The 25,933-nt window shown below is 45.7% G+C and overlaps 3 protein-coding genes across 7 annotated transcripts; 2 read left to right on the forward strand and 1 right to left on the reverse strand.

Moving 5' to 3' along the window:
- Positions 1-244: 244 nt before the first annotated feature.
- On the reverse strand, positions 245-5,203 carry CKS1B (CDC28 protein kinase regulatory subunit 1B). 2 transcript variants are annotated; one of them, XM_001373522.5, is made up of 3 exons: positions 5,031-5,203; positions 2,674-2,801; positions 245-995 (listed from the first exon to the last, which is right to left on the reverse strand). In XM_001373522.5, exons 1-3 carry the CDS (start codon positions 5,087-5,089, stop codon positions 943-945), a joined length of 240 nt encoding a protein of 79 aa, XP_001373559.2. In that variant the 5' UTR covers positions 5,090-5,203; the 3' UTR covers positions 245-942. The 2 variants fall into 2 exon arrangements, with proteins under 2 accessions (XP_001373559.2, XP_056672302.1); XM_056816324.1 differs by having other exon boundaries at positions 4,991-5,178.
- A 236-nt stretch (positions 5,204-5,439) lies between these two features.
- On the forward strand, positions 5,440-19,019 carry SHC1 (SHC adaptor protein 1). 4 transcript variants are annotated; one of them, XM_007482005.3, is made up of 14 exons: positions 5,440-5,612; positions 7,341-7,440; positions 10,299-10,460; positions 11,012-11,082; positions 11,636-11,699; positions 11,882-12,001; positions 12,238-12,291; positions 12,461-12,512; positions 12,752-12,878; positions 14,270-14,468; positions 14,548-14,611; positions 14,720-14,845; positions 15,078-15,316; positions 17,490-19,019. In XM_007482005.3, the coding sequence occupies exons 1-14, from the start codon at positions 5,602-5,604 to the stop codon at positions 17,616-17,618; spliced, it is 1,518 nt and encodes a 505-aa protein (XP_007482067.1). In that variant the 5' UTR covers positions 5,440-5,601; the 3' UTR covers positions 17,619-19,019. The 4 variants fall into 4 exon arrangements, with proteins under 4 accessions (XP_007482067.1, XP_007482068.1, XP_001366479.1 ...); XM_007482006.3 differs by lacking the exon at positions 7,341-7,440; XM_007482007.3 differs by lacking the exons at positions 5,440-5,612; positions 7,341-7,440 and adding an exon at positions 9,312-9,997.
- Positions 19,020-19,759: 740 nt separating this feature from the next.
- Positions 19,760-25,615, forward strand: PYGO2 (pygopus family PHD finger 2). Its single transcript, XM_056816323.1, has 3 exons — positions 19,760-20,095; positions 22,194-22,243; positions 22,722-25,615. Exons 1-3 carry the CDS (start codon positions 19,993-19,995, stop codon positions 23,787-23,789), a joined length of 1,221 nt encoding a protein of 406 aa, XP_056672301.1. The 5' UTR covers positions 19,760-19,992; the 3' UTR covers positions 23,790-25,615.
- The last annotated feature ends 318 nt before the right edge of the window (positions 25,616-25,933 follow it).

Here is a 25,933-nt window from a genome sequence, read left to right on the forward strand (position 1 = left end):
AATCTTCCAACCCAAACAATATGGAATTTTCATGTCCAAAAAATATGCGGGAAAGCAGCATCCTGGAGGGGTCTCTAGCTTGGAAGATTGCCAACATGACACTAAAAGGAACCTCAGTTTTTTTCTTTCATTTTACCAAGTTCTTGCCATAGGTTATACAGGGAACTGTTATGAATGGACTTATCCTCTTTATGTCTAAATTAGGGTAACAATGGTTTGGCTGGAGACATACAAATATAAAAAGTGACAGACCAATGCATTTTATTGAGTCAGCTGTCCTAGGCCAGTGAAGTTTTAAAATGAAAACTTTTTAGCAGATGTTAAAGAGCAATCAATAATCTATCTTTAAAATCAGTTCCCTGAAATGAGCTTCATTATCAGCAAAGCAGCGAAATCAGATAATTAGGACACTGGTATCTCATGAATGATGTTCATCCTGATCACAGGCTGAAGAAACCCAAGAATGAATTACAAAAACTTCCTCTTTATTCAAGGGATTTAAACAGAACAGACATTTCTTGAATAAAATAGAAAGTTTCCAACAAATGAAAATATAAATCCATTAAGTTGCCTCACACACAACCTGGCAGGGAAAACCCCCCCTCCACAAACAGCAACAATTATACAAGCCCCGTAACTAAACAGTGATGAATCTTCAGTCATTCTTGGCTCTTTGTCCATCTACTCAATGTGTTCAGCTTGATACAAAGCTTGCCATGGCTTTTGGAGGCAAAGCTCAGCTGAAGTTACATCCATCAGAGCACCCAATGGGGTGGTGGTGGTAGTGTCAGCTTTGCTCAAGAAACAAGAAAGTCACCAGCACTTTCAAACATCCCTTAAATATCCCAAGTGAGAAACAAGAAGACAACACTATTAGCAGAAAGATGTTAGCAGGTAAGGACAGCTATGTACAGCTTGGAGCAGAAGTGGTACTATGCTCTCTCATTTCTTAGGCTTCTTGGGCAGTGGCCGCCGGAACAGCAAGATGTGAGGCTCTGGAAGAGAGAGAGAGAGAGAGAGAGAGAGAGAGAGAGAGAGATCTGGTTAAGATGAGAAAAGCCTGCCCCATTCTTATGATCTGTTTTCTCCCTTAAGTCATCATTTATGTGCTAAACATACTGTAATATTTAAAATTTAATCAAATTTTTACCTTTCAGTCCTAGCAACAGGCTCAGCAACCTGGTCTGCCAGCAAATACAATAATGCTAACATCAATACTCCCTGTTAAGTTTACCTAGACTAGATGTAAGAGTATCTTTTATTCGTTTTGCCCTTAAGATGAATTTCAGGTGTTTTATCAATAAAAATAATTTTCTTGGCTTTAGTTCAAACATGGCCAAACACAAATTGAATTTTGATAGGGCAGAAAAGCAGAGGAGGTAAAGGTAGTAAACAGGGAGTATCTGACCTTAGTGTATAGTCTGTAATCTTATTTCAAAGGAGTGTTCATACTGACAGGTTCCAATTGCTTTTCCCTCCTCTTGAACTGGATGTCCAGTAGACATCTTAAACTCATTATGTTCAAAATGGAACTTACTCTTCCCACCCACCCCCACTCTCTCCTACCTTCTCTTTTAGAGAGCCATACCAACCTCCCAGACTTTCAAGCTTGAAACCTAGGAGTTACCATCCTGGACTCTGTACCACCTCTCATTCCCCAGACCTAATCTGTTCTAAGGCCTGTCAATTTCATGTTTGCCACAACTCTTGGATATGCCTCCTTCTCTCCTGACACTGCCACCACTCTAGTATAGGCCCTCATCACCTCAGGTCTGAATTATTGCACTAAAGCCTTTCCTTTCTCCAATCCATCTTTCATTCACCTGCCAAAGTGATTTTCCTAAAGCACAGTCTGACTATGTAACCCCCTCCCCTGACCCCCCCCCCCCCCCCAGTTCAAGAAACTCTGACGGCTTCCTATTGCCTAAAACACCAAATACAAAATTCTGTGGCATTTGAAGCCCTCCTCACACCTTTCATATTTTCATAGACCTTCCATCCCCTCCATACTCTTCCATCCAGTGACATTTGCCTCCTGGCTCTTCCATGAGCAAGGCACTCCATCTCTTGGCTCCAGTTATTTTCTCTGGCTTCCCCCTGAATCTAGACTGCTTTGCTTCCTTTTCTCCATCTTTTGCCTTCCTTCAAGTTCCAATTAAAATCCCAACGTCTACCAGAAGCCTTTTTTTTATTTCTAGTATGCTTCCTCTGTTAATTATTTCCTATTTATGCCATAGCTTGTTTGTACAAACTGTTTGCTTATTGTTCACCCCATTAGATTATGAACTTGTTGAGAACAGGGCCTGTCTTGTGCTTCTTTTTGTATCCCCAGAACTTAGCACAGTGCCTGGCACATATTAAGTGCTTACTGTCCAAATGACAGGCTATTATTTGAATTCTCTAAATAATTTTGCCCACTATTTGTGGTCAGTTCAAGAATTCTCCATGTAATATGGGTGTCAAGTGGGATGGTGTGTGTGTTACTCCTCTATTCTACCTAAATAGCTAAGACTCAGCCATAATGTGGGCACTGATGCTTAAGGCAATAAATTATTAACTATTACATCCCTCCTCCCCCTTCCCATTCCATCTTCTTAGCTTATTATATCGATATATGATCTTATTACTCTTCCAGTGCTATCCTACAGGGCTGCTTTTAGATTTTCCACTGACCTGGTTCATGGATCATGTAATGGACCCATCCCTGACTTTGCTGGACACCAAGGTTCCTCCACTCAGACTCAGACATCAAGTGGGTCTTAGGGACCAGTTTGGCTATATCCTTGGGCAACATGACGTGCCTGTAATAGAAATGTGGGGTTGATTTGGATCAATGTATGGTACAATTAGGCAATCAACACTATGTATTATTTCCCTTACCCTGTATGAAAAGGTTTATTATGGCCCAAGATAGAGATACAAAGGAACAATAATTCCTGCTCTCAGGGAGCTTACAATCTAATGGTAGTAATCTTCAGCCAAAATTGTTATAGAGGGATAGCTAAGTGGATAGAGTACCAATCCTGGAGTCGAGGGCCTGGGTTCAAATCTGGACTCAGACACTTCCTAGTTATATGACCCTAGGCAAGTCACTTAATCCCAATTGTTTAGCCCTTACCACAGCTTTGGTCTTGGAATCAATTCTAAGACAGAAGGTAAGAGCTTTAAAAAAAAAAGATTTATGAAAACATTTTTTAAAATCTGTATTATCAAGCATTTGTAAAATATTTGTTTATTGATGCGGTGAGAATGGTAGGTATGACTAGAACACTTCAGACTCCAGATGATAGATCTTAACCAATATCTAGGGAAGAGGATGTTGTACATAGTTTTGAAAAACAAAATTACAGAATAGAAAATGAAACAGATTTTACTTTTTCTACCCTTTTGGGGAAAACTTGAGCTACTTTGCCAAGATTCTAATCTGGGGCATAAGACACTCATAGAGGCAGATAAATCCTTTGATTATTTGGAACCTGAGTCCTACTGACCCAATTTGAGCTTCATTAATGTCAATGAATATTTGCTGAATGTCCCTTGTATACAAAGGTCCCTTTGTATACAAATAAATGTTTCTTGCTTGAGTCTCTAAGGAGGAGTTTAAATTCTAACAGGCCTTGAGTTAAAAGCCACTAACCAGATCAAATAATTTTGGTTTAACAGAGAAGCACAAAATATTTTAAACCAACACCCACTACAAAGCAATTTCAGACAGTTACCAAACTAGCATCTTCCAAGGGATCAAACAAATGGCTTCTTCCTATTACATTTTAGTAACTGGAAGACCGATAAATGAGTCTCAGTATAGGTTTATTTAAATGAATAGTCTTAGATTCTCCAAAGAGGAACTAGGTCTTTTTGTAGTTCTCTTCAGCATTTTGTTGGCTGGGGTCAGTCATTTAAGGTGTGATGAACCCTATACTAAGGCCTTGTGGGATATACAAGTGAAGATCCCCATTTTTTCTCCTGTGCTTAAGGAACTTTAAATCTAGCTGGAAAGAGAGTTAGAGATTTGTTTTTCAAAACACAGAATTCCAAGATTATTTTAAGGATTATCCAGTTGGGTCTCACATTAAAAGATCCCTTCTTTAATGACTATCATGGTAATTCCAGCCCTACTCCAACAATTCTAGTGGCAGGGTATTTGCTATCATAGTATACAATTTGCATATGCCTGCACTTAAAAAAAATCCTTACCTTCTGTCTTAGAATTGCTATGGAGTATTGGTTTCAAAGTAGAAGAGTGGTAAGGGCGGGCTAGGCAATTAGGGTTAAGTGACTTGCCCAGGGTCACACAGCTAGGAAGTGTGAGGCTAGATTTGAATCCAGGTCCTCCTGACTCTAGGCTTGACACTCTATCCACTGAGCTGTCCCATGCCTGAATTTCTAACAATTAGTCCTTCCATAATCAGAGCCACCAATAGGTCCTAGTTCTGTTTTCTGGAGCCACTTTGAATAAACTTAATCCTATTTCTAAAGGGCTCTTCAAATATATGAAGACATAAAACCCTTCCACTCCTTAATCTACTTTACTAATCATATTTAGCGCCTCGCCATCCTTCTGACTCAACGAACCCTTCGTTCTAGGGGCAGTGGGGGACTCTCAGTAACCTCTTTTTTTCCTTGGGGCTAATGGACATTACGGACAGGCCTGTCGCACTCTCGGTTCTATAGCCAGATGGCATACCTTCAGCATTAGTGCTGACATGAATGGGACCAACTCGTTTTAAAGGAGATGGGGTCGAGGTGGTGGGAGACTAGTGAGCATAAAGCTAACAAGTCTTCCATTTGGTGTTCTTCCTAATCGGCTTTATCTAGTCATGCGTTCCACGCATGCGTTCTAACTATGCCCCCCATTACAAACCTTTCCTGCGCATGCGTTTAAAGTCCCTTTTGCCGCAAGCCCACTCCCCCTGTTGGCCCTCGCGCATGCTCCTAAATCTTCCCCTCCCCCCAATCCCTACGGCCAAGTCGGTCCTCGCGCCCTCACCCGCCGATAGCATGGCTACCCCCTTCGCGCTCGCACTGACCGGTACTCGAACTCCTCATCGTCGTATTTGTCTGAATAATAAATTTGTTTATGCGACATGTCCGCTCCTCCTGGGGGTCCCCCAGCCCCGAGCCGCCAACCGCCTAACAACAGCCACCCGCGCGCACCACAACTACGGGGCCTTGCTTTCAAACCTGCCGCTCCTTTAACCGATTGGCTCATTCGGAAGGAGGCGGGAAATATAGCCTACCTTCGAGTCTCTTATTGGCTTTTATATTTTTCACTCTATCCCACTTCGGGTTTTTATTGGTCCATAGTACAGACAGTATGTCTCGTTTACCCTCATGGGAGGAGATATTAAACTCTTATTGGGTATCATTCCGCGAGGGCCCTACCCCTCGCACTACTACAGGAGGGGCGGGGCAAGAAATGGAGGAAGGAGGAGACACGTAATGCGTGGAGGTCAAGGGTTAGTCAGGCCGGAAGTGAGTGCAATAAAGTTTCTCCTGGGAGGCTGGGCCTGGGGGGCAGAAAGTTGGAGCGTCTACTCGAAGAAGCTGCAGCTGCCAGACCCGGAGTGAGACTGGCCCGCGGTGCGGAGCGGAGACCCCATGCGGCCCTGGTGAGTACGGAATTTTTATCATCTTTATCTTATATTCTCAACACCCCCCATCTCCTGGAATCCCACTTCCGGCCAACCAGGCACAAGTCCCGCCTTCTAAGACCCCATCCCCGGAAGTCCAGCCCCTCAGTTCAGGGGAACCTCGAACCCCCTAAAGTTGACAGCTTCGTAAATGTTTTTCTCTCCGAGGATCCCCTTCCCGCCCCCTTTTCTGTATAGCTCTGCTGTCCACATCCCTCCACTCCCAGAACTCGCCTTCCCCTTTAATCCTAACATTCCCGGGAAGCCCCGCCCCCAAAGGGGGGGGCTCCAAGAATTCTTTATGAACACTTCTTCGGGTGGCCCTGGCCCCTGGGAACCTTCCACCCCCAAGGGCCTTCCACTAGAATTCTGAAGAATTTAGGCCACTACCCATCTTGTACATCTCACCATCCTCTCCTCCCTCTCCCTGGCTCCTTCTCCATTTAGTCCAATTAGCATTTATTAAGCTCCTACTATGTACCTGACAGAGTGTGGATACATAGACAAAAACCTAACCGTTCCAGGCTTCAGGGAACTTGTGTTCTAATGGAGTGGGGACCACATGCAGATAGAAAATTAAGTACAAGTTATGCAGAAAGTAGTTTTTGTGAAAGTAATTTCCCAATAGCAACTGAGGGAAATCGGACTAGACTTTCTAGAGATAGTGGCACTTTAGTGAAGTTTTAAAGGAAGCTAGACATGAGTCAGGTGGGGAGAAAGTGCATTACGAGGATGGGAGGCAATCTATGTAAAGGTACAGAGATAGAAGATGACACGATTTGTACCAGAACAACAAGCATATTAATTTGGCTTTGAGATAGAATAAGTGTGAAGTAGAGAAATATGTATTTAGTCTTAAAAATTAGGCTGGAATGGGCAGCTAAATGTCTTAGCAGATAAGAGAGCCAGGTCTAGAGTCAGGAGGGACCTGGGTTCAAATATGGCCTTAGATACTTGCTAGCTGGGACCCTGGGCAAGCTACTTAACCCTAGTTGCCTAACTCTTACCCCTCTTCTGCTTTGGAACCCATACTAATATTGATTCTAAGATAGAAGGTAAGGTTTTAAAGAAAGTAGGCTGGAAAATATTTTGGATGACCCTTCCCTTTATAATTCTCTGAAACCATACCTTCTAATAGATACTTAAAAGGTGCCCCTTGTAAATCCGTTTCGACCTTCTAACCTGAAAGGTTCCCTACTTCAACCCCAAAAATCCATGCAGCCTCCTTTTCCCCTCACACACACATTGTCTCTTTCAGCCCAGCTTTTCACCCTAGTTCTTATTGGCTATGTACCTGACCTCCCCCCACCATATGATCATAATAATTTAAATAACTAAGCTATATAGTACTACCCCTTCTAAAGTTTTATGAGATAGTCCAGGTTTTCTCATCTACACTTAACACATGAGGAAACTGAAACTCTTTAAGGTTAAGTGACATGATCATATAGCTAATAGTTATTAGAGGCAGGAATCATCTCAAATTTCCCAACTCTTAAATGAAGTGATCTTTCTCCTGCCCCATGATTCCCAACTCTGACTCAGATCTGGGGGATTGAAAACTGGCTGTACTTTCCCTCCCCCTTAGGTCTTAATTTTATTCTTGGGTGTGGGTTGACTGTAAGTGGTTTGGACTGGAGGTAGGGGAGAAGGGATGGGAAATCCCTCAGAAGTTCCCAGCTCTACTCCCTAAGTTTCCCTTCCCAGGATCGGCTCCACCCCAGAAACAGCTGCATGTCGTACCTGTACCTCAAGAGCTGGGCTGGGCCATGGATTTCCTGATGTGTGGATTGGGGTTATGAAATGGGTAACTTCACCCCACATACCCTAAAAGAATAGAGTATTTTGCCAGTGTGTGGGGAAGGTGATTTTCGCTCTCCTGAGAGGCTTTATCCTAAGCTTTGCTCCCGCTTTCTTCTGTGGGTATTCCCCCTTTTTTCTCTGCCTGCCTAGCCTTCAGTCCAGGAAACATTCCTGAGGCTTTTGCCATTTCCGGCTGCTTCCTACCACATTACTCTCCTCCCTTCCCTCCTCCCCCTGGCAGAGAAGGCAGATGTTCCCCACCCCCACCCCAAACCCCGGGAAGTCATTTAGTTTTTAGCTCTTTGGAACTGAATTTATTTCATATTCTTTTCCAAATATTCCTTTACACTCACTGTTTTCTTACCAAGGAAGCTATGAGAATGTGAATGTTTTGTAGGCAGTGCAAGAGTCTTGGGCACAGAGTATGTGGGATATGGGGGTAATTATCTTCTAGATCTTCCTTTTTCTGTGACCAAATCCCAGGGAGTGAAGAGATGGGTATGATAAATTTCTTCTCTTAGTGTCTTAGTAGTGATGGGTTAAAACAAGCACTTCTCTCCATTCTCCCATCCCCCATTTGTAGGATCATAGATTCCAAGCTGGAGGATAATCTTAGAGGCCATGTAGGCCAACCCTTTTTCCCATCACTCATAGATGAGAGGTTTAAGACATTGAGAGGTTGCCTAAAGTCACAAATGCTAAGTAAAAATGGAATTTGTTCCTTTGACTTTAAATCCACCACTCCTTCCATGGCTTCTTTGTATTTCATTTGACTAGGAGGTGAAAGGAAGCTTTTCAACTCTCTCCCTAAGCTCAGACTATACCTAAGAGGGCTCAGTTTAGTCCCTCTAGTCTTTTTAATTGTCTGTTTTTGTAGGAATTTCTGCCCTCTCCTCCATTTGGTTTGGCAGGAAGTCAGGAACTTGTAGGTGGAGGAAATGGGTTTGGACTGTTTCCTGTATGCAGACTCAAACATGATTCCCTAAAGTCCCCTTTTTTGTATAGTTAGAATATGGAGGAGTGGGAGTTGGAGAAGGGCCCCTTTTCTGAATGGGAAATTTCAGAATGTCACCCCAGAAGGGAGATTTAGGAAAACTGGGATAGAAGCAGCAATTAGATTCCCATATGTATGTTGGGCATCCCCCATGGATGGCCTTTGCTTTTAAATTTGCTCTCAGTACTAGGGCCTGGTGGCTATGGGATTCTGGAAGCTTCCTAGCTTTGGGATTAGAACATAGACCTCTGGAATTAGGATAATTAGTATATAGGATCCTGTGTCCAGTCATAGATTTTTCTTTCCTCATGGAATGAGTAAAGTGTCCATATACAGAGACAGATGAACCCTAGGATAGTGGAAATTTCCCCTATTTTTTGGTGATGATGTCCTAGTCTTTTGGCTTTGGACTTCAACTTCTTGGTCTGATAACCAGGAAGAGTGGGTAGTAGAGCCTTGCCTACTTTCCAGATGGTGCTCTCTTGGTTTAACTAGCACCTTGGGAAGAAACTGGCAGCTGGGCTCTCCCAGCCATTCACTGTGTAGTACTGGTGGGGTCGGAATTGGCTTAATTCCTTTATCATAAGTTGAGATGCTATAAAGGGGAATGAGACTCATCTCACAAGATCCTCAAGAGTCCCTAATCTCTCCCCTAGAGGTCTTGTTGGGCTGGCTCTACTGATGCACTGATTTGGCCTTGCTCCATCACCCTTGCAATCTTTCTTGGCTCTGCTTGCCTTGTCCCTCTGCTGTCTTTCTTCCCTGCCCTGTTCCCCTCACCACCACCCCACCCCCAGAAGAGATTCCCTCTCTACTATATCACCAGCTGTTGTGGCAGATTTAGCTAATGGCCTTGAGGCTCCCTGGAGATCTTCTCCTTAGGGCAAGCAGTGGGGGGTTTGAGGACAAGGTTGTCAGAATTTCTAACTGGGGTGGGAAGGGGAAATAAGTTAAAGACTTGCGCCCTTTTCCCTGTCTTTCTCTGTTTCCTTTTCCACTGTGCCCTGACTTCCTGCCTTCCCCTCCCCCTTCCTAGTGTCATACTTTAGACTTTCAGATCTATTCTATCTTCTCATCCTTTCCCTTTTCCCCATTCCCGGTTATGCCCAGTTGGGAGGAGGGAGTGGATATGTGGAAATGGGAGGGGCACAGAGATTCCCTCCCCTAGGATTTGAGACCTTGGGTGGGGTAGAATTGGGGGGCTCTGCCCCTTCTGTGTGCCTGTGAGTCAGCACTGTCTTCCTGATTGGCCTCTGTTTACCAATTCCCCTCCCCTGGGGAGGAGCTAAACTGTTCCTGGTCCAGATCTCTCTTCTCCAGCCAGAGAAGAGGCTACATGCTAGGCGGGGTTGGAGCTAGGGGTTGTCTGGGTCTGAGCTGGGGGAGTGGTGGTCTCCTCCACCTTCCCTGCAAGGGCTCTGTAATTACCTGCCTGTATACATCCGATCCGTTCAAGGGTCTGGGAATGCCCCCAGCCCGGCCCCCTTACCCTGGCTGGGGGGAGGGCCGGGCTGGAGAGCAGCTCCCCTATTGCCACAACCATGGATCTCCTGCCTCCTAAGCCTAAGTACAACCCTCTTCGGAATGAATCTATATCATCATTGGAAGAGGGGACTCTGGGATCCTTATCCCCTGGGGAACTCTCCTCCCCATCTGCCTCTTCCCTGGGACCCATCTTGCCCTCCATGCTGGGGGATGAGAGTCCTACAACCCTTTGCTCTTTCTTCCCTCGGATGAGCAATTTGAAGCTAGCTAACCCAACTGGGGGGCGGCTAGGACCCTCTGAAGAGACAGGTCAGGGACCTGAGGATAGGGAGAGAAATGCAGGGGGCGCTGGGCTAGACTCAGGCCCTTCACCTCTTCTCCAGGACATGAACAAACTGAGCGGCGGGCGGAGGACTCGGGTGGAAGGGGGCCAGCTGGGGGGTGAGGAATGGACTCGGCACGGGAGCTTTGTCAACAAGCCAACTCGGGGTTGGTTGCATCCCAACGACAAGGTCATGGGACCTGGGGTTTCCTACCTTGTTCGGGTGAGTGAGTATATCCTTCACCTCAAATATTCCTCTCCTTCCCCTCCCTAGACCTCATTTGCCTAAGACTTTTAAAAATTCCTTATTTTGCTAGATTTTATGTTTTTCTTCCTCTACTAAATTTCCTTTTCAGGTCTATTGGTCCTTCATATATTACTTCCTACCTACCTTGTTCCTTGCCCCAGATCCCTACTCCTTCCTGGTTCCTTTTTTTGCCTCCAAATTCTTCTGCAGATACTCTTGTCTCCTGTTCTCTTCTTCTCCATATCATTCTGGTCTTTTCCTCCAAGCACCTAAAGATTGTCTTTCCCCATTACTTTATATAGATGGTTTCTCTAACCTCTTCTTCTGTCCTTCCACACTAAGAACCTAGGTTTTTTTTATATTTGGACACCAAGCAGGGTCAGTGGGTAGGCATTTACATTCTGGAATTAATTTTGGAGAAAATCTTGGGGGATCTTTTGTGTGTATGTGTGATGAGTGTGATGCTGATAATATTTGGCAGAGGTCAAATGCTTTACTTTTCCCTTCTTCCCCCCCTTCCCACTCAGTACATGGGTTGTGTGGAAGTGCTCCAGTCAATGAGGGCTTTGGATTTCAATACTCGAACACAGGTCACCAGGTGAGTAGAATCTGTTTGGAGGTGAAGGTGATCAGTATTGCTGGGGTCCCTAGCAATTAGTGAGCTGCTAAGGACTTGTGATCATGATAGCAGGAAGAGAGCATTGTTAATGAGTGATGGGTCACTTGGGGGAGTCCACTGAATACTAAGATCTAGGTCTCTCTTCACCTACCCAACCTTAGAATAGAAAAGGGGTAACCCTTGAATCAAGGAGCATTTGTTAGCCCTTACAGTGTGCCAGGAACTGTGCTAGGCCAAAGGAATACAAAGACATTGAAGGGTGGGGGCATGAATTCAGGGAAAATTAGTATTTGGTGACTAGAAGGGTTGAGGTTAAGGGGAAGTGACTGGGTCCATCACTGAGCCCAGAGGCCCTAATCCAATCAGCCAGCAGGCAGCTCCTTAGTATCATCAAATATTAAAGGCCCTTAATTCAATCAGCTACTACAAAGAGCTCAGAGTGCCCCTGGAGCCTCTCCCTGGCTTCCCCTCCCTTAGACCATGTTGGAGCCCCAGGAAATCTTTGTTTCTGAGTAAGTCTTTGTCTCCTCAGAGAAGCCATCAGTCTGGTGTGTGAGGCTGTGCCAGGGGCCAAGGGGGCTGCACGGAGGAGAAAGGTACTGGGAACATTATTGTGGAGAGTGGGAGATGGAAACAGAGGTAGAAGCCAGGAGAGATGTGAAGGGACAGGGGAGGAGGGAAGGGAAGGTTAAGTGGATTTTGGCTGTAGAAAATGAGATTTCCTCAGTGGTAGGCCTGTGATTCTTAACCCCCAAATTTTCTGTGCATCCTTTCTTAGCCCTGTAGTCGCCCGCTCAGCTCCATACTGGGGAGGAGTAATCTAAAGTTTGCTGGCATGCCCATAACCCTAACTGTTTCTACCAGCAGCCTCAACCTCATGGCTGCAGACTGTAAACAGGTTGGTTGGGTCTGGGGGGATTGGGGAGAGGGAAACAGTCTAGCCTATGAAGATGGGTCAGAAATCCACGGAATGGAGCTGAAGGAAGAATTGGGTTTCTGGGTGGAGGCAGTTACGGGGGTCCCTGGTGGGAGGGACCAAGGGATGGCACAGGAAGAAATAAAGGAGCTAGTAGGGAAGGCAATACTGATGGGTGAAGGAACTGCTAATACTAACCCACCACCCTGAATTCTCAGATCATCGCCAATCACCACATGCAATCAATCTCATTCGCATCTGGTGGGGATCCGGTGAGTTGTGGTATAAAGGGATGGTGGCTGGGGAGGAGTTGAGTGACTGGATTGGGGTGGCACAAAGTTGGGTGGAGGTGGGTTGGGGAGTAAAAAGGCTTTCAGGGGCTGGTGGGGAGATGAAGCCAAGCTGGCTGATCTTGTCCCGACTGGGAACCTGATCTCCTAGGACACTGCCGAATATGTTGCTTATGTTGCCAAAGACCCTGTCAATCAGAGAGGTAAGAGGGAGTCTGATGGGGTGGGTGAGGGAGAAACTAATCCATCAGTAAGAATGGAGAGTGGGTCAGAGATCCCCTCTCTGATTACCAGTTCTGCAGTCACTGAACAGAGGGAATTTGGAGCTTCACTTGCCCAGTGGGTGGCTATTTCCAAGAAGCCTGGGATGGCTGGGCTGGTGCTTGAACATCCCCAGCCCCAAACTTGTTGCTTATAAGGATAATACCTGCTATGCCCATAGCCTGCCACATCCTGGAGTGTCCAGAGGGACTAGCACAGGATGTCATCAGCACCATTGGCCAGGCCTTTGAGCTGCGCTTCAAACAATACCTCAGGAACCCACCCAAGCTTGTCACTCCCCATGACAGGTAGGATGAAGACTAGGGATGTGGGTATTGGGGTGGGAATGTTCTCCAGTGAAAAGAATGCTTGGAAATACAATAAAGACCCAAATTACCCTATCTAGTCCAGCAAGCATTGCTGCAGCTCTTACTGTGGCAAAGCATGATGCTAGAGAGTGTGGGGACAAAGATTAAAAAAAAAAAAAGATCAAGTCATTGTCTTGTGCTCCCCTCTTCCAGCTTATGTTCTACTTGGGAGAATATAGCATTTCAACAAATTGATTTAATTAAGCAATTAAATTAGACAAAGGAGAGTACTTTGACAACTTGGTAGGGGCCAAAGAGAAGCTAGTGAGGCCATTCAGCAAGTGGCATAGGTTTTGGGCATTACTGAAAGGCAGGTTTTCTTAGCAGGGGAGGTGTGAGAGAGGACATTCCAGGCATGCATTGTCCCTCTGGCCTTATACCATTGACAGATTCTATCTTGAGCTAAAAGAACCTTAAAGAACAGAGGAGTTGGCCCCATGTGGCCTCGTGTCCTTACTGCCTACTCTCCTTTTTTCTCCATGTTTCCAGTAGCCTTTTGAGAATTCTTTCCTGGGGTCTAATTTCTAGCCCTGCTGCTGCTACTACAATTGCTCCTTTCATCCTATCTTTTTTTTTTTTTGAAAGATGGGCTACTTTGGAATCTATCATGCCTCTCTTTCTAGATAGGCCTCCTCTTCCAGAGATCCTGGGCCCCCAATGCTTTGTCAGGCAAAAGCTAATCACTGTAATTTTACCAGTATATAGTTCTTCAAGGTTTGCAAAGCCCTTTACATGAATATCTCATTTGATCTTTATAGCAACCCTGGGAGGCAGGTGCTCTAGAACTCCCTACTTTATAGATGAGGAAACTGAAGCAAACAGAGGCTAAGTGAAATTTCCAGGGTCACACAAGCTAGTAATTATCTCCAAGACTGGGTTTGAACTGAGATCTTCCTGAATCTAGGTCCAATGCTCTTATTTGCAGTATCACCTAGTTTCTTCTAGATGAGAATCAACAGGGTATAGTGGATAGAGTACTGGGCTTGGCTTCAGGAAGAACTTGAGTTCAAATCTTGCCTCTGAAACTGACTAGAGGAGTGACTGAAGACAAGTAACCTCTCTCTTGTGCCCTGTAAATGAGGAGATTGTATTTGATGACCTGTAAGCCCCTTAGAGTAAACTAGGTTCCTTATTCTGGCTTCTTTTCCTCTTTGACCTTCTGGCTTCTCAAATACTAGAAATCTGACTTCCCACATAGGTGCTGGAAAGCAAGAGCCTACTCTTTGGGTGACAGATGTCTAATCTCCTCTTTAGGAGATCTGCCCTCTGCAGGCCAGCCTGGACTAGGACCAGAGAATGAATGGACTTTCCTTTTCTTTCCCTTCTCCCAGGATGGCTGGTTTTGATGGCTCAGCTTGGGATGAGGAGGAAGAAGATCCACCTGACCATCAATACTACAATGACTTCCCAGGGAAGGAGCCCCCCCTTGGTGGGGTAGTAGACATGAGGCTTCGGGATGGACCTGCCCCAGGGAGTCCTTGGCCACCCACACCCAACACCCAGACCACCAACCACCTAGGAGCCACCTTGGTATGTTGCCTAAGATGAGCTAGGAGAAAGGTAAGACTACTAGTGGTTCCAGTTCTCATGTTGTATTTACCCCCAATAGCCCGTTGGACAGCTAGCTGGTGGGGACCCTGATATTCGAAAACAGTTGCCAACTCCTGGACCAGGTATGAAAGAAGGGAAGGTTAGGAAGGTTGGAGAACTGGGGTTGGAGATGGAGTTTAAGGGCATTACCAACTTTAGGATATTGGCTGACACTCTTATTTCCTTGGTAGGTAGAGAACTATTTGACGATCCTTCCTATGTCAATGTCCAGAACCTGGAAAAAGTCCGGCAAGGAGCTGGTGGTCCTTCGAACCCTACTACCAATGGCAGTGCTCCACGTGACCTCTTTGATATGAGTGAGTATTATTCTTTTCCCTCCTGGCTTTTATTTTCTCTTTCTATTTCCCCTGCTGGTGTCCTCTTACCCCCCCCGTCCCCCCTTTCTCTCCTTTTCTATTTCCATATTTTCCTTCTTTCTTGATTTCCTCTTGCTTCAAATGATCTCTGTTATCACCTCATGATAGTGGGCTGTTGGGGTAGGCCTAGGGAAAAATAACTCATCTTTAACTTGACCTTTTACTTCCTCAGAGCCATTTGAAGATGCGCTTCGGGTCCCCCCACCATCCCCTACACCACCAATGGCTGAGCAACTCCGGGCAGAGCCCTGGTTTCATGGCAAGTTGAATAGGAGGGAAGCAGAAGGACAGCTGAGGCTCAATGGGGACTTCCTGGTTCGGGAGAGTACAACCACTCCAGGCCAGTATGTCCTTACTGGCCTGCAGAGTGGCCAGCCCAAACATTTGCTGCTTGTCGACCCTGAAGGTGTGGTAAGTTTGTTGGGTGGGCTCTGGCCTTCTCTCACCATCTTGAGACATTGCTTTTCTTTGCACCACCTTCCCCTCTCCAGGTAGCCTAACTCTTATTTCTTCCCCATTATTGGGTTTCTGTCCAAATGAACTACATCTGTGAGGGGACATTTCCTTATTCAACCCCACTAAGGTGCTTTGGTCTGATAGGCATGTCTGTTCCCTTAGCTTCTAACCACTTTATTTTTATTTTACTTTATTATAAAGATATTTTATTTTACCAATTACATGTAATAACAAATTTTCACAAAAGTTTTCTGAAGTTATATGATCCAAATTGTCTCCCTTTCTCTTTCCCTTCCCCCTCCCAGAGCTGGCAAGCAATTCAGTCTGGATTATATATGTATTATCACACAAACATATTTCCATATTGATCATATTTGTAAGAGAATAATATACAACCAAAACTCCAAATAAAAACCCAGCTAAACTAAAGTGAAAAATTGCATGCTTTGATCTGCATTCTGACCCCAATAGTTTTTTCTTTGGAGGTGGAGAGTATTCTTTGTCCCAAATCCCTCAGAATTATCCTGGATGGGGGCAGCTGGGTAGCTCAGTGGATTGAGAGCCAGGCCTAGAGACAGGAGGTCCTATGTTCAAATCTGCCCTCAGACACTTCCCAGCTGTGTGACCCTGGCAAGTCACTTAACCCTCATTGCCTAGCCCTTACCACTCTTCTGCCTTGGAACCAATATACAGTATTGATCCCAAGACAGAAGGTATGGGGTTTAAAAAAAAATTGTCCTGGATCATTGTATTGTTGGGAATAGCTAAGCCTATCACATCCCTAATATTGCTGCTACTAGTCAATCCACTTTGAAACCAAAGAATATTAAAATGTTAGGAAGAGACTATTTTTCACATTTAATTTTATTTTGTTTTTAAGTCCTTATTCTCTTTATTTCCTTAACCCCTTTTTTCCCAAAATTGAGAACAAGAAAACAAAACTTATGTTACAAACATGTTTAGTCAAGAAAAACAAATTGCCGCATTGGCTTCAGTTTTCTTTTTGGTAAAATCAGCATAATAACAGCCTTTACTTCCCAGAGTTTTTGTGAGAATCAAATGAGATAACATGTAAAATGTTTTATACATCTTAAGTCATTATAGTAAAGCTAGCTATTATTAGTACTTTTTCTAAAGGAATAGGGCTGAGAAAGTGTTAGCGGCAATCTAAAGGTCATACAGCTAGTTAGCAGCAGGGCCAGAGAATCCTGACTCCCATATTCAGTGTCTTCTTCCCCATAATTCCTCTGCCATCCTATGCACTCTTTTTGCCAAGAATCTACCTTGCATGGTTCCATAAGATCTTTAGAGGTACACATATGCTTTTAGCCCATCTCCTCTATAATTGTTAATCATTTTCCTTCTATAATGCTTACTTATTCCCTACTTTCCCCTTCCCTTCTGTGACTCCCTCTAGGACATTGTAGATGACTCTCCTTGGGGAGTAAGTCGGTAAATCCCTCTTGCAAATATGTACCTTCCTTTATCTTTACCCCAACTAGACCACTCATTATTAATTGATTTAATAGATACTGCTTGCAGTCCTTTGTCCTCTGGGTACGTCTTTCCTCTTTCCTTCTCCTGTCTTAAAGTCATCTCTATCTTTCTTCTCCAAAGAATCAGGAATCCCTCAAGCTGCTGGCTTGATACCTAGATCTTGCTCAGTCTAATACATTTTCTCCATTCTTTTTATCCTTTCCTTTTTTATCCAACTACCTCTTTTCTCTCTTCCTAACATTCTCCCTTTTCTCTTAGATGCCTTAGTTTCTTCAGTTATTGGGAGGTTATGGTTCTCCATCTGATTCAGCTATCCTTTTGTTTTTGTTGTTAAACCCTTACCTTCCACTTTAGAATCAATACTGTGTTTTGGTTCCAAGGCAGAAGAGCAGTAAGGGCTAGGCAATGGGGGTTAAGTGACTTGCCCAGGGTCACATAGTTAGGAAGTGTCTGAGGCCAGATTTGAACCTAAGACCTCCCGTTTCTAAGCCTGGATTTCAGTCCACTGAGCTACTCAGCTGCCCCCTTAGTTATCCTTCTAACTGATCGCTCCCCTCCCCCCCAACAAAACAAAATAAAACAAAAAACCCAGCCTCTTCACATCTGAACTTCTTTTACCATCTACCACTAGGTTCGGACAAAGGATCACCGATTTGAGAGTGTCAGTCACCTTATCAGCTACCACATGGACAATCACCTCCCCATCATCTCTGCAGGCAGCGAGCTATGTCTTCAGCAGCCTGTGGAAAGGAAGCTGTAACTGACCTGATTCAGTCTCCAACCCTGTTCCAGCTTCCAGGACACTCCCTTTCACTTTTCTGGTCTCAATTCCAACATTTTTCTGGGGGAAAATTCTATGGTTGCAGTACTCTGTGGTATCTGTGAGTGGCCTGGATCCTAGCCTTCAGGACTCTGAGGAGAGATTAGTTCTTCTCCCCCACCAGAGTATTAGAATAGCCCCTAGATGGGTCTGGGCAAGACCCCCTAATGGGAGAAAGGAATCTTAAGGAAAATTCCAGTTGAATAGGATTTTTCTTCAAAGGGATATCATTCTGTCCCTCCTCCAGTGTTTAAACCTCGTGCCTTTGACCATGCGCCAGGTCAGAATAAATTTTATGCAAAGTTTTCCTGTTAGCTAGAAATGATGATACTCTTATCTGCCCCAAGGATTCCACCCCCTGGCCCTCCCTTAGCCTGGTTCCCCCATAATGGGCTTGGGAGTCTAGAGGCAGATGTGGTTGCTTGCCCTTCCTCAAAGAGGATGCTCAATCCTTAAGAGTATCTCCCAGAACACCCCTTCCTGGCCAGGGGTAGGTGAATGTCCCATCTCAACTCCTCCCCTCTGCCACAAACAAAGAGTATCTCCTGGCCAGGGGGCCCCCTTCTCTAGGGGTCTGTATATACATTTCGTAAACATCTCCCCCCCCAAATCCCAGCGTTTTGCATGCACATTGTCCTACTCTACAGCCAAAGTGTAGCCCCTTGTAGCCTCTCCAACTCGGGTTGGACAGTGAATCCAGTGTTTGGTTTGTCTATACAGTCAACTCTCAATTTTCTGCATTAATTCAAGGGGGTGATGATTATCTATAGCAGTGGATAATCCCCTAATTTTTTATTTAGTTGGGAATGTTACAGTTTTGGCAGCAGAATTATTTCCTAATTTTGTCTTGCTTGAGCACGAAAGTTATCTTTATACATATAGCACCTTTTTAATTTTTTTCAGACCATAATCTATTATATAATTTTACCATCATGACAAACCTATGAAATAAATAGCATAGGCATTATTATCTCCATTTTGCAGGTGAAAAAAATTGATGCAGAGAGAAAACTTAGGTGACTGTTAAAGGCCACATAGCTAGCAAATGGCCAGGACTAAAAGCCAGACTTCTTCCTAGCCTATGAAAAAGGCTGGAATTTAATTTTGCTGCAGATAAGCCTCAGAAGGGTCATTCAAATCAATGTATTTATTGAGTACCTACTGCTAGGCATAGTGAGGAATACAGAAAAGGTAGAAGGAGTTGTGGATAATGGAGAGTTGACTGTATCTTTATCTCCTTCTCTTCCATTTCTCTCTCCTACCCATATTTTGTTTGAATCTATTCACGGGTCTCACTTATATACCAAAGGGAAATGTCATTAAAGATCGTTATTTCTTTTATCATATGGCTCCTTTTCAATACAGTACCCCTTCCTCAGTTCATTTAAGGTCTGCTTGTGATAGAGGAAATCAAAGTTCTAGCCTCTGCTAGAAGTGATGGGAATGTGTGTATGTAATATGTTTGGACATTGGTGGTGGCATGATATGAGGGGTAATAGATGGGATATTGTGGGAGGGGTGTGTGTGAGTGTGAGTGAGTGTAGAAGAGATGTTTGGATATATTGTGATATCCATAGGATGGTTGTAGTCTAGGAAAGGACTAGTATGTGTGTCTGGGTGTGTGTGGTAGTGTCACCGCTGTAGTTGCTCGGAGGGAGTATCACTAGGAGGGGGGGATGAGAGTAATGCTGACAGCTGTACACGTATCACTGAAGGAGGAGGGGATGGATGTAAATGTGGTGGTAACACGGCCCTGTGCCTAGGTACGGTGAGAGGAGGGATGCATGGGTGGGTATAATGTAGTCCAGTATGATATTGACACGCCAAGGTTTTTGCTCTTGGACCTTGTGGATGGCTGGTTGAAGATGGGGGTGGGACGGACGGAAGCGCCGGGCACCTAGTCGGCTGGGTCTGACCCCTCCAGGATGGTACAGTCTGCTCGAGAACGGGTGCATTGTGGTACGCTCCGACCTGCTTGGACCTTCCTCCAGAGCCCTAGTCTCCCGGGGCTCTGGGCTGATGGTAGAGTCCTCGTTTCCGCCTGCTTGTCCCTTTTTCCCCTCCCTACAGAGTTGGAGTGGTGGAGCCCTGGCTGAGTTCCGGTTCCGGTCCTGGCGGCGGGCGGGAGGGCGTTGAGTCGGGAGTGAGCTCCCTATCTGCTGTGGCCCGCTCCCTCCGCGTTGCCCAGGATGGTACCGCCCAAGGGCCTGCGCTGGCCCTGATCCCCCCCTCTGGGAGATGGTGCAGGCCGGGGGCTCCTCGCCCCCCCGCCGCCGCTCCGGCGGCCACCGCCGCTGACCCGCGCCCCCGCCCCATGGCCGCCGCGGCGCCGCCCCCCCCTGACAAGCTGGAGGGAGGAGGCGGCCCCGCTGCGCCGCCAGCGCCGCCCAGCACCGGGAGGAAGCAGGGCAAAGCCGGTGAGAGCGGGGGCGGGGGGCGAAGGCTGCAACTTTTACAGATATGGAGGGGGCCCAGGCAGAGGATCCTGGGGTGGGGCTGGGGGGGGGGGTCTCAGACAGAAAATTAGAGCAATAGGAGGGGACCTAGGTAGAGTAACCTGAGATGGGAAGGAGGGTAGGTGAGTGGGTCTCGGGCAGCAGGGTAGAGGAATAGGCCAGGTAGAGGAGCCTGGGGTGGAAGGGGCTTAGACTAAGGGCGTTAAAGTTTGATGGGTATTCTAGGCTGAGTTGTGGGTCTCAGGTTTTAGGGTCTAGGATTTTTAAGGTCTAAGGCTGAACCATCTGAGGTCTTCAGGTTGAAGAAAAGTGATGGTACCAGAAATAAAGATCTTAGTCTTGCAGGGCATTGGCTCAAGGGTGATTTGGGTTTAAGAGTAGAGTTTAATGTAGGGAGTTACTGACTGAAAAGCCAGGGGTTAGAGAAAGGGTTTTGGGCTGAGAAATCTGAGGCTTGAGGGGCTCATAGCTTGAGGAGCCCAGAAGACATTATAAATTGCTTATGTTAAGAGTTAGGGGATTCATAGACTGAGAAGGGATTATTTTTTGTAATGTCTGATGGAAGAGACAATATGTAAATAATCATGTATATACACAGTAGAAGGAAGGTAATCTGAAAGGGTTAGCATTAGCCCATTAGCAACTGGGGGAGCCAGGAATGGTCTCCTTCAGAAGATGGGCTTTGAGCTAGGGTGTTGGGTTTTTTTGGTTTTGTTTTGTTTTTTATTTTCAGTTCCAGTTCTCTTCTTCCACTCCCTCCCCCAACCATTGAAAATGCCGGAAATATGATACCCATATGAAGTCTAGCAGACCATATTTCCACATTAGCTGTGTTAGGGGGGTTGGCAGTTGAAAGCAAGAAAAATAAAGTGAAAAAATATATTTCAATCTGTGCTCAGAGTTTATCAGTTCTTTCTGGAAGGAGATAGAATTTTTCATCAGTCAGGGATCATTATCTTTATTTGAGTAGCTGTCTTTCACAGTTGATCATCATTACAATATTGTTAACTGTCCAGTGTTCTTCAGGTTCTGTTCACTTCGTGTTCATGTAAGTCTTTCCAGGATTTTCAAAAACCATTCTGCTCTTCATTTCTTATAGCACAATAGTATTCCATCACAATCATACACCACAATTTGTTAGGGCATTCTCTCAATTTCCAATTCTTTGCCATCATAAAAAGAACTGCTCTCAATATTTTTGTACAAATAGGTCTTTTTCCTTTGATCTCTGGAGTAAACAGACCTAGTAGTGCTTTTGCTGAGTCAAAGGGTTATGAAGGTTTTATAACCTTTAGTCATAGTTCCAAATTGTTCTCCACAATGGTTGGACTGGTTCACAACTCCACCAAAGTGATTCCTTGGGGTTTTTAAAATTTGTATTTCTAATCGATAGTAATGTAGAGAGAATTTTTTTCATGTGACCATAACCTTGATTTCTTTTGAAAACTGCTTGTTCTTATCCTTTGATTACTTATTAATTGGGAATTTGTTGAGCTGAGTCTCAAGGAAGTCAAGGAAAGTGAGAAGAGGTGAGAGAGTAGAACATTTCAAGGGACAGGATAATCAGTGAGCACTGAGCCATTGAAATTTATAGGAGTTGTTACTTCTCTGCAAGAAGAAAACAGAAAATGGGCTGGCCAAGGGTCCAGCAGGGTTTCTAAGAATTGGAGTTGGCCTATTTCTAAAATTGAGGGAGGTCCTTGATTGGGATCAGTTGCCTGGCTCCTAGAGAACACTAGCCAGATCCTTCATCTGAGAAAGTTGGATCTGAAGACTTCATATAGCCTTTAAAACCCAGACTTAAGTCTGAAATGTGACTCCTCATCCTTTCTTCTCTTTCATTCTTCGGCTTAGGATCCCAGTTTGAATGGATGTTGAGAAAAGAGCAAGGCTTTTGTTGGGAGCAGTCCATAGATCCTATAGCAATGAGGGAAGAAACTTAGATATGGAGATATCTAAGAGGATTTGGTGCCTCTAGACACAGTTTTAGGGAAGAGGGCTTGGGAGACTAGATTGCCCCTGTCATGGAAACTTCTTAATTATTCTTTCCTTCCCCCAGGTCTGCAAATGAAGAGCCCAGAAAAGAAGCGACGCAAGTCAAATACCCAGGTGAATGTTGGATATTAGGTGGGGTGTCCTTTTCTCATTAGCCTAAGGGCCTCCATGATCCTGGTTCTCATGTACCTATCCTACTTGCAAACTTTAGTGTGTCCGTCTATTCCTTGGACTACATATAAGAAGAGAAGAGGTGATAGAGCCCTTGTTGGAGTTGTTTTATAGATGCCATTCACTACCCCTGCGATTCTCCCTTGAAGGGGGTTGGATTTGATTATTCCAAAGGCCCCTTCTAGCTTTAAATCCTTTCGAATGAATGAGCTAAGAGACATGGTTTGACAAAAAGTTTCTCTTTTTGGTCAGGCTGTGTCATCACCCTTGTTCATTTCCTATCTACCAGATTTTCTCTCGTTCTTGCAGTCCCCTGGTCCCTTCTAGTGTAAGTGTATTGTATTTCTTCTGTTCTCCAGGTGTTTGGTTTCCTCTTTTCTTTCATCTATAACCTGTCCCTTTTTGTCCTTCCCCTTCCCAGGGTCCTGCATACTCACACCTGACGGAGTTTGCACCACCCCCGACCCCAATGGTGGATCACCTGGTGGCATCCAACCCATTTGAGGATGACTTTGGGGCCCCCAAGGTTGGGGGGGCAGCTCCTCCATTCCTTGGCAGTCCTGTACCCTTTGGCGGATTCCGTGTGCAAGGGGGCATGGCAGGCCAGGTGCCCCCAGGCTATGGGGGTGGAGGAGGAGGGGGGCCTCAACCTCTTCGAAGACAGCCTCCTCCTTTCCCCCCCAATCCAATGGGCCCTGCCTTCAATATGCCCCCTCAGGGCCCTGGGTACCCACCTCCAGGTAACATGAACTTCCCTAGCCAGCCTTTTAACCAACCCTTGGGCCAGAACTTTAGCCCTCCTGGGGGACAAATGATGCCAGGCCCTGTGGGAGGATTTGGACCCATGATTTCACCTACTATGGGGCAACCACCCAGAGGGGAGCTGGGCCCTCCTTCCCTTCCCCAGCGCTTTGCCCAGCCAGGTGCTCCCTTTGGGCCCTCACCCCTTCAGCGACCTGGTCAAGGGCTCCCGAGTCTGCCTCCCAATACAAGCCCCTTCCCTGGTCCTGATCCTGGCTTCCCTGGCCCTGGAGGAGAGGATGGAGGAAAGCCCCTAAACCCTCCTGCAGCGACTGCTTTCCCTCAGGAGCCTCATTCGGGTTCCCCTGCTGCTGCTGTCAATGGCAACCAGCCCAGTTTTCCCCAGAACAGTGGTGGTCGAGGCGGGGGAACCCCGGATGCCAATAGCTTGGCACCCCCGAATAAGACAGGTGGAGCATCTGGGCACCAGCCTCCTCCTGGCTTGGTGTACCCATGTGGGGCATGCCGGAGTGAGGTGAATGATGACCAGGACGCCATTTTGTGTGAGGCATCATGTCAGAAGTGGTTTCATCGAGAGTGTACTGGCATGACAGAGAATGCCTATGGGCTCCTGACCACCGAAGCTTCAGCTGTTTGGGCCTGTGATTTCTGCCTGAAGACCAAGGAGATCCAGTCAGTCTACATCCGAGAAGGCATGGGGCAACTAGTGGCTGCCAATGATGGATGAATTTGGGAACAGTTGGTATGGGACCAAGTAATCTCCTTGAGGACCATGGACCTTTCTCCTCTTGTGGCTCTTGGTCCCAGCTCCCCACTCGGACTGGGAGAAGGCTTAGTGACTCCTAGGGATGAGAGAAGGAGAATACCTAGATCTTTCTCTCTCTTTCTATGGAACCTGCCCATGAAGGGCTGAGAAAGAATCAATCCCCTGAGAGGTCGAAGCCCCACTGAGCATTCTGTAAGGTAACTTAAGAGGAAAGGCTAGAGGGGTAGGATATGAGTGAACATTATTGGGTGGGGGCTGCATTTCTTTGCTAGTGCCAAATACCTTCTAGCATCTGCCCCAAACACTTCTTACCAGCTTCACTCTGACAGATAAACTCTTGAATGGTTTTTTCCTCTGCCAGAGGTAATTGTCAGGGTTTTTTCCCATTCCTTCAGTGGCCTACCATGGGATCTCAGCCCAGTGCAGAATACAGTATTAGACATTGAGTGAAACCAGTTGGTAGGGGTCATCCATTCTTCCTAACTATTCTCTCTCCACTGGCTTCTCTCCTCTGGAACCAATTGGCTTTGAGGAAACCAGATGAAGGTCTGAACCATAGCAGGTTTCTGGAGATTTTGGTGGCAGCAAGATCAAAATGGTTGAGAGATGATATTCTTGAGACAGCCCCCTCCTCGTACCAAAGCCACAGGTCCCTCCCTCAGATTATTACTTGATCTATGTCATGCTTCTTTAGTTCCAACATTTTATACATCTGTTACCTAGATTATCCTAGACCAATTTTTTTCCAAATCTGCCCTTTTACCTACAGCTCCTGTGTCTTTGCTGTGTTGAGAGCTCAAGGAAAAAAATAGAAACCCCAACAATATCTACTTCTCGGTCTTTTTTCAGATGGGCAAAGGTGAAGGTTTTATCTTGCCCCTGAATGGGGAGGGTTATCCCCAATCCTGGGACCCTTAATGGGAGGATATGTGGGAAAATTGGATATTTTTACTTTTCACTCTCCAGCCCTTCAGTATTTCCCAAGATTTAATGATCCAGCAGTTTAAAATCTGTTTTCTCATCAGCCTCTTAACAGTGTATTTTCTCTTCCACCAAAGCCACTTGTTGAGACAAATAACTGCCCAGCATAGAGCCTCTGTTTAGGCCATTCTGGTTCTGACATGGGGATGCCCACCTTTTCTCCCTCTATTCAAATGAAAACATGAGCTCACATATCAGCTCCCTGTTAGTGATTTGGGTTAGATTTAGTCATCTGGAAGGAATTAGTAGCCTCTAGCTGTGGGTACTCACTTTTTTTTAATTGAAGAGGGAATGATGGAAAAGGGCCAAGATATTTTTCCCCCCTGTTCCTTAACCAGCTGCTCTGCTCTGGTCCTTTCTTTAGCTAGAGGTACCTCAGCAGCTTTCCTCAGTTCCAGAGCACTTGGATAAGAAAATTCCAGGGCAAAGGGCATGGGCATCCGAGTTTCCTGTCTGTTAAACTAAGGCCTGAAGCTCTTAATTCCTGAAGAGAGTGGACCTGTGTCCCCCCCTCCTTCTGCCCCTGAGGAGTGTGTGTGTGTGTGTGGGGGGAACCATGAGAAATAACTGAGCACAGATGGATGGATAGCCACACTATTAAATTTTGTTATTTTGGTTTGCCTCTGGTGTCCTCATTTTCTATTGCTATTTTTGTGCATTTCCTCTCCCTGTTTCTTCTTTCCCCTGTTTTGTAAAGCATGGCCCCCTCCATCCACTAATAGGATGGAATGGGCAGAGGTGGTTTGACATAATGGGGCCTTTGAACTTTTTGTATGGTTGGATTTATAAAGTGACTTGAAAAATCTTGTTGGATCCGGAGTTGTGTTTGGGAGAATACTGGGGGGGGGGGGGGGGGGTCTCAATACCACCAAACTCAGAGGCCCCAAATCTTGTTGATGATTCCTCTGTGTATTTGTCCACTCTCCTATCTTGCTGGGTTAGAATGTGGAAATGGACTGATTTTTCGGAGTTCCCACTGGCTGGGTATCAGTATCAGACATGGAAAGTGAGCAAGAGTGGGTGTGTAATGGGGGGGGCGGGGTGGTTTGAGAAAGTATGTAAGTACTGGAGGGTTGTAGTGCAACTCTGGGGCATCCAAGCCTGGCCAGGTCGTGAGAAATGGG

Source organism: Monodelphis domestica, chromosome 2, assembly GCF_027887165.1.
Source record: "Monodelphis domestica isolate mMonDom1 chromosome 2, mMonDom1.pri, whole genome shotgun sequence".
Lineage (NCBI taxonomy): Eukaryota > Metazoa > Chordata > Mammalia > Didelphimorphia > Didelphidae > Monodelphis > Monodelphis domestica.

Coding starts and splice junctions, on each gene's coding strand:
- CKS1B (XM_001373522.5), bottom strand. CDS start 5,089: ATGTCGCATAAACAAATTTATTATTCAGACAAATACGACGATGAGGAG. Junction 2,802..5,030: donor GATGAGGAGTTCGAGTACCG/GTCAGTGCGAGC, acceptor TTTCTATTACAG/GCACGTCATGTTGCCCAAGG. Junction 996..2,673: donor TTACATGATCCATGAACCAG/GTCAGTGGAAAA, acceptor TCTCTCTTCCAG/AGCCTCACATCTTGCTGTTC.
- PYGO2 (XM_056816323.1), top strand. CDS start 19,993: ATGGCCGCCGCGGCGCCGCCCCCCCCTGACAAGCTGGAGGGAGGAGGC. Junction 20,096..22,193: donor GAGGAAGCAGGGCAAAGCCG/GTGAGAGCGGGG, acceptor TCCTTCCCCCAG/GTCTGCAAATGAAGAGCCCA. Junction 22,244..22,721: donor GACGCAAGTCAAATACCCAG/GTGAATGTTGGA, acceptor TCCCCTTCCCAG/GGTCCTGCATACTCACACCT.
- SHC1 (XM_001366442.5), top strand. CDS start 9,972: ATGGATCTCCTGCCTCCTAAGCCTAAGTACAACCCTCTTCGGAATGAA. Junction 11,083..11,635: donor ACTCGAACACAGGTCACCAG/GTGAGTAGAATC, acceptor TTGTCTCCTCAG/AGAAGCCATCAGTCTGGTGT. Junction 12,879..14,269: donor CTTGTCACTCCCCATGACAG/GTAGGATGAAGA, acceptor CCCTTCTCCCAG/GATGGCTGGTTTTGATGGCT.